The 12,651-nt window shown below is 40.7% G+C and overlaps 1 protein-coding gene across 4 annotated transcripts in view; it reads right to left on the bottom strand.

The window, feature by feature from the left end:
* stxbp1b (syntaxin binding protein 1b) overlaps positions 1 to 10,724 on the bottom strand; it is a 36,054-nt gene extending 25,330 nt beyond the window's left edge. For all 4 annotated transcript variants that reach the window (XM_072433364.1, XM_072433365.1, XM_072433366.1 and 1 more), the window contains exon 1: positions 10,619 to 10,724. In XM_072433364.1, the coding sequence (XP_072289465.1) occupies positions 10,619 to 10,655 (37 nt within the window). In that variant the 5' untranslated portion in view covers positions 10,656 to 10,724. The remainder of the gene's footprint in view (positions 1 to 10,618) is intronic.
* Positions 10,725 to 12,651: the final 1,927 nt, after the last annotated feature.

The raw sequence follows: 12,651 nt of genomic DNA, 5'->3' as shown, positions 1-12,651 counted from the left end.
AATGTCTGTCAAATTTATTCCAAAAGTGCAGACATCACATTATATTTATTGTTATTATTTATTTATTTTTATTCAGCACATTAGTAGTAAAATATAAAAATAGAAATATATATATATATTATTTTTACTATAAACGATATACTCAATATTCACATTTTAAACATTCACGATATTATCTACATCTGGATATTGCCCACCTCTGTTCACGCTACAGCACACCTGTCTAATAAAGACTAAGAAGAATTAGATTAAAAATGTTTAAAAAGATCCATTTTTAATTATTTTTTACTCATTTGTGTGGTCCAGGAGGAACGCAGTATGTGATACGTTCAGGTTTCCCTCATCGAGATCCTGGCAGACGTCTACAAAAGTGACACTAACTGAACTGTGCATCACAGCCATCGAGCTCGGAGGAGACGGACACATTAAAAAGCTTCTCTGTGTTTTTGAAAGTCAAGTATGAACAGAGTTTTGAGCTATTTTGCAAGTGGAAAAAGCAGGTTTTGTTGAGTTGTTTTATGTGTTGTTTGGGGGTCGAATAACCAGATTTTTACCTGTTGAACTGAATGATGACCAGAGAAAAGAGGGTTTGTTTTACATTCCACATGAAGCAAACACATGTTCATGGACACAAGCCGGTAGCAGAGCCATTAAATAGTACATAATGCACCTTTTTAAAAACATCGTGTCACTGTCGATCCTGTCCTTACAGAGACTGGATGGGCATCACTGGCACTGCCCTAAACTGGTTCAAGTCCTATCTGACAGACAGGAAGTAGTAGTAGTTGAAATTGGTAGCTGTGTCTCAGACCACATGACCCTGACCTGTGGGGTGCCCCAAGGGTCAGTCCTGGGACCCCTTCTGTTCAACCTCTACATGCTGCCGTTAGATCAGCGGATACACAGTGAAAATGTGTCCTATCACAATGATGCAGACAAGTCAGATCTATGTTTCACTGTAGCAGGTGAATATGGACCAGTGGATTCACTCTGTCACTGCATCCAACAGATCAGTGTGTGGAGGCAAAACAACTTTCTCGAGCTGAACTCAGACAAAACTCAAATCATCGTCTTTGTTACAGAAACAAAGAGAAAGTGTTAGTGTCACCTCCAGAGTCTCGCTCTAAAACCTACAAATCAAGTTAGAAATCTGGGGGTAATAATAGACTCAGACTTGAACGACAACGATATATTTCCAATTGGATTCTGTCAACTCTGTAACTGCTGAGAAAACTGCACAAACACATGTATAAAATATCTGAATATAGCGGTATCAGAGTAGTTGCAGCCGTAGTACTGATTGTTGTAGTTTTTGTTGCAGTGCAGTGATAGTAACAGTAACAGCGTCAGTACTAGTGGTCGTAGTAGCAGAGGTATTTGTACTACAGCCTGGTTGTTGTTATTGTTGTTGCAGTAGTAAGCCTGGTAATGCAGTTGTAGTATACAGGCTCAACATACTGGGTACTGCATGTTTACAGATGTTAAAATATAGTGACTGAAAGAGTGAGAAAAATGGAAAACGCAACTTATAGTGAGCACATGGCCAATTTGTCCTTCTCTTATTTGTGAAAAGCATTCTCTCATTCTCATATCTTAAATAAATGTGTATCAAACAGCGATGCAAACATAAAAAGCTGTTTTGAGGTCATGTTTTCGCGCCGTAATATAATGCAACTCAGTGTGAAAGTATTTAATCTTTCACTATTTGGCAATAAACGCATTACTCTGGCATTTACTCAGTTAACATCCATTCTTACTGTGTGTGTGCGTGATCGCCTCTCCACAGATCTGGCCTGTAACTTGGCTGCGGCTGTACGCTTAATGCCACACTGTGGAACATCTCCAAGCAGCGGGCCCTCCACCAGAGAAGAGAAGTTTATGCAAATAATGGGCATTTATAACGTTCTGGAGGATACATTTTTGACGCATTACTAAAATAATAAGAAAATATAGCCGCAAGCGGCAATGATCGGCCCTCGCCACGCCGCCGCCACACCGCCGCCACGCCGCAAGAGGAGGGGGCGCTAACGCGCCCCAATTGTCCTTTTATTACGCCTACTGCTGAATCTGTGATGCTGTCACATCTTCTCCCCTTTGTTTTACCATCAAAAAGCAATTTTATTTTGAATTCTTGGCAAAATGTGCGGCTTTGCCGCACAGACACCGTGACTCTTTGAATGAAAATGTGGATAACTTTTGATGGTCCTGAAGATGAGTCTCACCAAATTTCAGGTTAATATGTCTAACGCCCTGGGAGGAGTTTGTGAAAGTCTAAAGTGTAAACATGTTCTGGCGATTTCCCCATTGGAATAACATGAAAGGTTTCGGTCATCGTTACGGCAACGCCATAACAATTATGACATGGGTCTCATTGACTTTTTTGATGGGGATGCCAAAATTGAGTTGTGTGTCAAATTTCATATAATTTCGCAAAACTAAACATTTAACCTCCATATAAAATCTGTAGGGGGCGCTGTGGCGCCAAATGAATTTATTTCACTTCAAGTAGGTTTAGGGCAAAGAGTTTAACAACTGATTCTAATTTGACGCAATTCGGACTTTATCTGCACAAACGGCAGAAATTTTAAATATGGGAGATTTCTGAAATTCTAGCTACAGTTTGCGGCTTCGCCGCACAGAGACCGTGAGAGGTATCAATGTAAATTGGATAACTTTTGATGTCCCACTCCTCAGTAGCATTTTCACCAAATTTCAGCTTTTTAGGGCCAACGCCCTGGGAGGAGTTCGTAAAAGTACGACGTTTGGAAAAACTCCGAAGTCATGTTTAGCCATTTTTGAAGCAATATGGCCGACATTTGGTTGGGCGGACGGCGTTGCCGTAATAATATTTTTTACTTCTCTTGTCACCATCTACCTCTGCGCCAAATTTCATGATTCTACAATCAGATTTTTTTTGGGTCATTTCCCATCTCTCAATGCATTTTTGGTACATTTGGGGGCGCTGACGCGCCAATTTTTTTTATTTTAGAAAAGGGAAATAGCCAGAATGTAGAGAGGCACGATTTTTAGAGGTGTGAACATTTTTGTGACTTTTCGTCAATGTTCACTGGGTGAAAAATAGGGGGGTTGGTCCCGAGAAGAAGAAAGAAGAAAGAAATATAGCCGCAAGCGGCAATGATCGGCCCTCGCCACGCCGCCGCCACACCGCCGCCACGCCGCAAGAGGAGGGGGCGCTAACGCGCCCCAATTGTCCTTTTATTACGCCTACTGCTGAATCTGTGACGCTGTCACATCTTCTCCCCTTTGTTTTACCATCAAAAAGCAATTTTATTTTGAATTCTTGGCAAAATGTGCGGCTTTGCCGCACAGACACCGTGACTCTTTGAATGAAAATGTGGATAACTTTTGATGGTCCTGAAGATGAGTCTCACCAAATTTCAGGTTAATAGGGCTGACGCCCTGGGAGGAGTTTGTGAAAGTCTAAAGTGTAAACATGTTCTGGCGATTTCCCCATTGGAATAACATGAAAGGTTTCGGTCATCGTTACGGCAACGCCATAACAATTATGACATGGGTCTCATTGACTTTTTTGATGGGGATGCTAAAATTGAGTTGTGTGTCAAATGTCATATAATTTCGCAAAACTAAACATTTAACCTCCATATAAAATCTGTAGGGGGCGCTGTGGCGCCAAATGAATTTATTTCACTTCAAGTAGGTTTAGGGCAAAGAGTTTAACAACTGATTCTAATTTGACGCAATTCGGACTTTATCTGCGCAAACGGCAGAAATTTTAAATATGGGAGATTTCTGAAATTCTAGCTACAGTTTGCGGCTTCGCCGCACCGAGACCGTGAGAGGTATCAATGTAATTTGGATAACTTTTGATGTCCCACTCCTCAGTAGCATTTTCACCAAATTTCAGCTTTTTAGGGCCAACGCCCTGGGAGGAGTTCGTAAAAGTACGACGTTTGGAAAAACTCCGAAGTCGTGTTTAGCCATTTTTGAAGCAATATGGCCGACATTTGGTTGGGCGGACGGCGTTGCCGTAATAATATTTTTTACTTCTCTTGTCACCATCTACCTCTGCGCCAAATTTCATGATTCTACGATCAGATTTTTTTTGGGTCATTTCCCATCTCTCAATGCATTTTTGGTACATTTGGGGGCGCTGACGCGCCAATTTTTTTATTTTAGAAAAGGGAAATAGCCAGAATGTAGAGAGGCACGATTTTTAGAGGTGTGAACATTTTTGTGACTTTTCGTCAATGTTCACTGGGTGAAAAATAGGGGGGTTGGTCCCGAGAAGAAGAAGAAAGAATTAAAGCCGCAAGCGACATCCAACGGCCCTCGCGGGCCGCCGGCCTTCCGACTCTGCGCTTTCGACTTGATAAAGATGGCGCCCTTATTGTGTGTTGAATTAAAAAAGAACTTGACAGACGGCGACACATTGGACATGGCCAATCCAGTGCAAATGAACACAAGTGTCAGTCAAATTTGCTGCTCCGCCGCACAGAGACCGTAGCACTTGGAATAAAAATATGGATAACTTTTGATGCCCCGCCTGTGTAGATGATATTTCCCAAAGTAAAGCTTGATCGAGCTATTGCCCACGGAGGAGTTTGTTAAAGTGTGAAGCGTAAATGTGAACATTTCAAGGATTTGGCGTTTTTCCCATTTGTGACAGTATATTTGCAGCTCCACGGCAAAGAGACCGTACCACTTAAAATCAAAATATGACTAACTTTTGATGCCCCGTTTGTGAAGATGATTTTCCCCAAATATGGGCTTGATCGGGCAATCGCCCTAGGAGGAGTTTGTTAAAGTGTGAAGCGTAAAAATGTGGTGATTTGAGCGATTCTACAATTTTCCCATAAGGATAACATGGGATGTTTCTGTCAACGCTTCGGTTACGCCGTACAAAATATGACTTTGGCTCTCATACTTTTATGATCAGGATGGCAAATTAGAATTTTGTTCAAAATATCATGTCATTTGGAAAAAACTCTATTGTTTATAGGCCACTCTGAAGGCCAAATAGTCAGAATTCTGGGAAACGTTGCCGGCTCCGTCGCACAGAGACCGTAAAAGTTATCCTTAAAATTTGGATAAATTTAGATGCCCTAGAGGACGTACACCGATTTTGAGGTTCGTGGGCAAAACGCACTAGGAGGAGTTCGTTAAAGTGTGAAACATAAAAATGTGGATATTTGAGAGATTTTGCGGTTTTCCCATAGGGATAACATGGGAGGTTTCTGTCATCGCTACGACTACGCCGTAAAAAATAAGGCATTTGTCTGATTGGCTTTTTTGATCGGGACGCCAAAATAGAATTTTGGGTAAAGTTTAGAACATTTTGGTAAAACTAATTTTTGACCTTCAATGTTAATTTCAAGGTCACTCTGTAGGGGGCGCTATCGCGCCCATTTCAATTTTGTCATCATAAACTGGTCCAAACCGGAAAGTTTAACAACTGATTCAAATTTGGTCCTAATCGGACTCGTTTTGATCAAATGGGAGCAATTTTTAGATCTGCAATATTCCAAAATAAGTTGTCCAACTTTGCGGCTGCGCCGCACACAGAACGTAAAAGGTATCTCAAAAAATTGGATAACTTTAGATGCCCCACTTGTCCAGAGGACGTACGCCGATTTTGAAGTCGGTGGGCAAAACGCCCTAGGAGGAGTTCGTCAAAGTTTGACGTGAACAAAATGGCTAACACAGCGTGTTTTCATTTTCAAAGGAAGATGGCGGCCATAGGGTAAGTCTGGGGGCGTGGTCACAATGATTTTTTTTTTTTGTCCTCACGAGAGGAATGCGTGTCCCGAATTTCGTAGCTTTACGACAAAGTTGACCTCGGGGCGTCTCCCATAGGCGCAATGTATTTTGACTTTTGTCGGTGGCGCTGTCGCGCCATTTTTTGACGAAAAAAAAAATGGCCCTGAAAAAATCTAATTTTTCGCCGATTCTGAATTTTGGGCAAAGTTTGGTGAGTTTTTGAGCATGTTCAGGGGGTCAAATTAGAGCTCAAAAAGCAGAAGAACAAGAAAAATTAAAGCCGCAAGCGGCATCCAACGGCCCTCGCGGGCCGCCGGCCTTCCGACTCTGCTCTCTGCATTTTACAGAGTTGGCGCTAACGCAATTGTCTAAGAACTAAGACAGTGACACATTGGACATGTACAATGCTGTGCTTAACCAGTGCAAATGAACACAAATGTCGGTCAAATGTGCAGCTCCAGCGCACAGAGACCGTGACACTTGGAATAAAAATATGGATAACTTTTGATGCTCCGCTTGTGTAGATTATTTTCCCCAAATATGAGCTTGATCGAGCTATTGCCCACAGAGGAGTTCATTAAAGTGTGAAGCATAAATGTGAACATTTCAAGGATTTGGCGTTTTTCCCATTTGTGACAGTATATTTGCAGCTCCACGGCACAGAGACCGTAGCACTTAAAATCAAAATATGGATAACTTTTGATGCCCCATTTGTGTAGATGATTTCCCCAAATATGAGCTTGATCGGGCAATCGCCCTGGGAGGAGTTTGTTAAAGTGTGAAGCGTAAAAATGTGGTGATTTGAGCGATGTTGCGATTTTCCCATAAGGATAACATGGGATGTTTCTGTCATCGCTACGGTTACGCCGTACAAAATATGACTTTGGCTCTCATACTTGTATGATCAGGATGGCAAATTAGAATTTAGTGCAAAATGTCATGTCATTTGGAAAAACTCTATTGTTTATAGGCCACTCTGAAGGCCAAATAGTCAGAATTCTGGGAAACGTTTGCGGCTCCGTCGCACAGAGACCGTAAAAGCTATCCTTAAAATTTGGATAACTTTAGATGCCCCACTTGTCTAGAGGACGTACACCGATTTTGAGGTTGGTGGGCAAAACGCACTAGGAGGAGTTCGTTGAAGTGTAAAACATAAAAATGTGGTAATTTGAGAGATTTTGCGGTTTTCCCATAGGGATAACATGGGAGGTTTCTGTCATCGCTACGACTACGCCGTAAATATTTAGGCATTTTTGTGATTGGCTTTTGTGATCGGGACGGCAAAATAGAATTTTGGGTAAAGTTTAGACAATTTTGGTAAAACTAATTTTTGACCTTCAATGTTAATTTAAAGGTCACTCTGTAGGGGGCGCTATCGCGGCCATTTCAATTTTGTCAGCCTAAACTGGTCCAAACTAGAAAGTTTAACAACTGATTCAAATTTGGTCCTAATCGGACTGGTTTTGATCAAATGGGAGCAATTTTTAGATCTGCAATATTCCAAAATAAGTTGTCCAACTTTGCGGCTGCGCCGCACACAGACCGTAAAAGGTATCTCAAAAAATTGAATAACTTTAGATGCCCCACTTGCCCAGAGGACGTACGCCGATTTTGAAGTCGGTGGGCAAAACGCCCTAGGAGGAGTTCGTCAAAGTTTGACGTGAACAAAATGACTAACACAGCGTATTTTCACTTTCAAAGGAAGATGGCGGCCATAGGGTAAGTCTGGGGGCGTGGCCACAATGATTTTTTTTGTTCGTCCTCACGAGAGGAATGCGTGTCCCGAATTTCGTAGCTTTACGCCAAAGTTGACCTCGGGGCGTCTCCCATAGGCGCAATGTATTTTGACTTTTGTCGGTGGCGCTGTCGCGCCATTTTTTAACGCAAAAAAAAATGGCCCAGAAAAAACAAAATTTTTCGCCGATTCTGAATTTTGGGCAAAGTTTGGTGAGTTTTTGAGCATGTTCAGGGGGTCAAATTAGAGATCAAAGCGCTGAAGAAGAACAAGAAAAATAATAATAATAATAATAATAATAATAATATTTTTAGCAAAAACAATATAGCCGTTTTTTCTATAACAACAAATTATACATCGTTTGAAAGCTCTAAGCCTTCCCCATGCCGCCATGGGGTGGAATCATCATTACGAGCGCTTACGCGCTCGTCACTCCCTATTCCGTCGGGATGCCCCGCCCACTCCCCATAGACTTCCATTGATTTGAGCAGATACAAGCATGGCCCATGCCTGCGGCATGGATTCTCGCATACGGGACGATGCCAGGAGGGTTTTTGGAGGAATGCAGCGCTTCGCGCTGCTGTTGTCAACAATTAGTGAATGGGCTACGCCCATTCACTAATTGTTGACTATTTCTGTCATAGCAGGAGTAAGTATGCATGATCCATGCCTTCGGCATGGGCTAGTTCACTGTACTTGCCAGGGGCGACGGGGTACCAAACATGCGGGCTGCGCCCGCATGTTTGGTCAGACAGTTGCAACGCTGCCTTCGGCAGCGTTGCGGGAGCAATAGGCCCTCCCCCTGCTGGGGCTCGGGCCTAATAATAAAAATAAAAATAAATATAGCCGCAAGCGGCAATGATCGGCCCTCGCTACGCCGCCGCCACGCCGCAAGAGGAGGGGGCGCTAACGCGCCCCAATTGTCCTTTTATTACGCCTACTGCTGAATCTGTGACGCTGTCACATCTTCTCCCCTTTGTTTTACCATCAAAAAGCAATTTTATTTTGAATTCTTGGCAAAATGTGCGGCTTTCACGCACAGACCGTGACTCTTAGAATAAAAATTAGGATAACTTTTGATGGTCCACACCTGAAGATGAGTCTCCCCAAATTTCACGTTAATAGGGCTGACGCCCTAGGAGGAGTTGGTGAAAGTATTTATAAGTGTAAGCATGTTCTGGTGATTTCCCCATTGGAATAACATGGGAGGTTTCGATCATCGCTACGGCAAAGCCATAACAATTATGACATGGGTCTCATTGACTTTTTTGATGGGGATGCTAAAATTAAGTTGTGTGTCAAATTTCAGATAATTTCGCAAAACTAAACATTTAACCTCCATATAAAATCTATAGGGGGCGCTGTCGCGCCAAATTAATTAATTTCACTTCAAGTAGGTTTAGGGCAAAGAGTTTAACAACTGATTCTAATTTGATGCAATTCGGACTTTATCTGCGCAAACGGCAGAAATTTTAAATATGGGAGATTTCTGAAATTTTAGTTACAGTTTGCGGCTTCGCCGCACAGAGACCGTGAGAGGTATCAATGTAATTTGGATAACTTTTGATGTCCCACTCCTCAGTAGCATTTTCACCAAATTTCAGCTTTTTAGGGCCAACGCCCTGGGAGGAGTTCGTAAAAGTACGACGTTTGGAAAAACTCCGAAGTCATGTTTAGCCATTTTTGAAGCAATATGGCCGACATTTGGTTCGGGGGACGGCGTTGCCGTAATAATATTTTTTACTTCTCTTGTCACCATCTACCTCTGCGCCAAATTTCATGATTCTACGATCAGATTTTTTTTGGGTCATTTCCCATCTCTCAATGCATTTTTGGTACATTTGGTGGCGCTGACGCGCCAATTTTTTTTATTTTAGAAAAGGGAAATAGCCAGAATGTAGAGAGGCACGATTTTTAGAGGTGTGCAAATTTTTGTGACTTTTCGTCAATGTTCACTGGGTGAAAAATAGGGGGGTTGGTCCCGAGAAGAAGAAGAAAGAAAGAAAGAAAGAAAGAAAGAATAATATTCCGATGCGAAAACAATGTTTCCCATTTTTCAAATATCATAAACTATACATTTTCGGAAAGCGCTCGCGCTTTCCTACCTCATGGTGTGGGTCCCTGGTCACTGACGGGTACTTTCGTTAATTTTGAGTGGGCTCCGCCCACTTTGTGTTTTTGGCCCTCTATACAGTAATAATGTTCAATTTTTGCATTACATGCTTATATGCACGGAACATGCAAGAGATGGGGAACATATTCGTGAGCTACTTAGCGCAAATGAGTGCTTTATATGGGGATGAATGTAAAGTGCTCGTTTAGTGCGCACTTTTGCACGGGCTTCGCCCGTTTACAACGGTAATGTTCCATTTTCCTACTACTAATTAGTATGCACGGGGCGTGCATGAGTGAAGGAGTGCGTTAGTGAGTGTTTGGAAGTGGGCGAGCGCTTTGCGCTCGATTTCGTGCGCACTACGTGCGCACTTTCGCAGCCGTGCTTCGCACGGCCTTACGAGATTAATAGGCCTCTCGCCAGCTTGTGGCGCTCGGGCCTAATAAGAAATATGAAAATAATCACGTGGCAAGAAGCTCTTTTAATAAACACAAACCGGTCGTGTGGATGTTTGTGTTTCCTCTGTGAACCACGTCAAGCAAAGAAGTTAATCCGCACTGACAAAGATTAGCGAGGCAGGATTTAATACGAGCCCCGGGGACGCGCTCCAAATACGCACCTTTGTCCAGAGCCTTTAAAACAACGAAATGACCATAGAAATCACGCTCTTCACTTAATAATCTGTCCATACATTAATTAAAGGGATGAAGAAGATGGTTGGAAACACAAGAGTACGTTTTTTAAACTGGTAAACCCGGTGTGGCCGCGCGCTTTTACGCGCTTTGGCACCGGCAGAACCACAAAGATGATGATTTAGGAGCACGAAAATCAGAATTCATTATTTCATACATTATTAAACTAAAACGGGGATGTAAACTAAAAAAGTGTCAAGAAAAAGTAAGAATTCTTCGTGTAGGTTGTCAACTTTTAGACAATAGAATACGTCAAACCTCAATATCAAAGTGCAAAGACAAAGTGATATTGTGTGATAAAGTTTGAAACTGTGATAAAAACAGTTGTAAATGACTCACTGTCGCACACGATGGCCTTGATTCCCAGCGGTGCCATGGTGATGAGTCTCCTCGGTCCAGATCGCCGCGCGCGCACTGACGCACGGACGCGAGAGCTGTCAATCACAGCCCCGCTCTCAGGAGGACTTCCGCTCACAGTTCGGCTTTCAAAATAAACTCGCATCAGCGTCTATGAAGGTTATTTTGTGTTTTTATACGATTTTTCTTTTTTTTTGACACCGTATCTAGTAAAAATATTCATTGTATATAAATACGGTTGCATTTTTTTTAATTCGATGTCAAAATACAATGTCAAAAAAAATGAAATTCAATGTCAATTTAAAAAAAAAAATCGTAATAAAAACACAAAATAATTAGGGCGTCAATCACAACGAGGGATGTCAAGATTATTTAATGAATCGATAGTCGTGATTATTCAGGTCACAATATAATCTTAAGAACCAAAAAATACAAATAAATAAATTGTGACGATTTTAGAAGCAAAATTAAGTATATTTAGTTCAATCTATTGTACTAAAAAAATACCTAAATGTAAATAACTTTTTTTTTCTGGCTGTTTTTGTTACGTTTAACTTTATCTAGCAACATTTTAGAGCACGGGATTGAAAGAAAACGAAAGATTTCACTATTGTTTGGTCACAGTAATACAATAATCATATCAATAATCAATAATCAACACAATAATCGTCACATTTGATTTAGATTTATTGAATTTTGACATCCCTAACCACAGCTATACATTCTAAAATCATATCACCACCACATGTTCACTGAGTCTGCCACAAAAACACAATTGGTCATGTGTTTATTTTACTTTCTATAATGCGTTACTTCTTTCCCAGGGAGTTTCTTTTGTCACGTGACCCTGCTCTTTCCTCGCTTCAGTCTATTGCACGGTGAACTTGTTTGAAGGAAAGTAATCACGTCTCACACAATCACATAATATATCCTGAGGAGAGCAAGGGACGCTGTCGTGGACCCTTTTGACCACCAGAGGGCAGCAGACAACCAATGCTGAGCTGCAAACCTGACGAGGAGCGAAGGAGCCTGTGCATTTGTAAACATAGACTATGGATCTATTATATTAGACACAGACACGACATTTGGTGTGGTTATATTGAGTATGAAGCAGAAAACAGTGGTCAAATAGTTAAAGTAAATACTAAAAACGGCCTAACATTTGTGCATATGCTAGAAACAGTCCATAAACATCACCTGTGTTTATTAAATATCTGCAAATGTTTTTTTTAAATGATTTATGTGATGCTGAAACATATTGGGTTCTAACTGGTAAAATAAAAATAAATAAATAAATGAGTGGTGGGGGTATCTCAGTAGAATTATACATTTTCCAACCTAAGCTTTTGCACTCAAAATAAGAAAGATAAACAAACAAACAAACAATCAATCAATCAATCAATCAATCACTCTATCTTTATTTTAAGAGCCCTTTACAACACTCAAAGTGACCAACGTGCTTCACAATAAAATCAAGACAATACAAAACATAAAACTAAATAAAAAAAACAAAACTTTACAAAATAAAGTGTCATTCCATTACAAAGTGTTAAAAGCCAGTTTGAATATAGTTTTTAGACTAGATTTAAAAAGGTTAAAATCTTGTTTTATTTATTTAATTAAAATCAATGGAAACGTAAAAAAGTAAAGTACACAGGAGTTTACAGTTGAGGCTGTAAATTCTGTTAAAGCTTTTTTTTAAATTTAAGTGTTTTGATGTATTGTTCTATGAGAAACTCTTGAATTATTATGGGTTGTGTTTTCACTTGCACGTGTGGATTTAATATTTTCTAAGCAAGGTGAGGTCGACAAAACGTTTCAAAATCCTTTTTTTTTTGTCTTTTGTGTGACTATAACGATATTATGTCAATCTAACATAAATGTCTTTAAAAGTATTAGTTTAGGTTTAATTATCAGAAGGAAAAATAGAAATATCGGTCAAATCAATCACAGAAATATCACTTTACTTCAGCTCTTTTTGTAGTTTTTTTATTTTATTTTTTTACTTTTTTAAT

The sequence above is a fragment of the Eucyclogobius newberryi genome, unplaced genomic scaffold (assembly GCF_026437365.1).
Source record: "Eucyclogobius newberryi isolate DKJ021-1_F unplaced genomic scaffold, fEucNew1.0.hap1 SCAF_6, whole genome shotgun sequence".
Taxonomy (NCBI): domain Eukaryota; kingdom Metazoa; phylum Chordata; class Actinopteri; order Gobiiformes; family Gobiidae; genus Eucyclogobius; species Eucyclogobius newberryi.
This window is presented reverse-complemented; position numbering and strand designations above follow the sequence as displayed.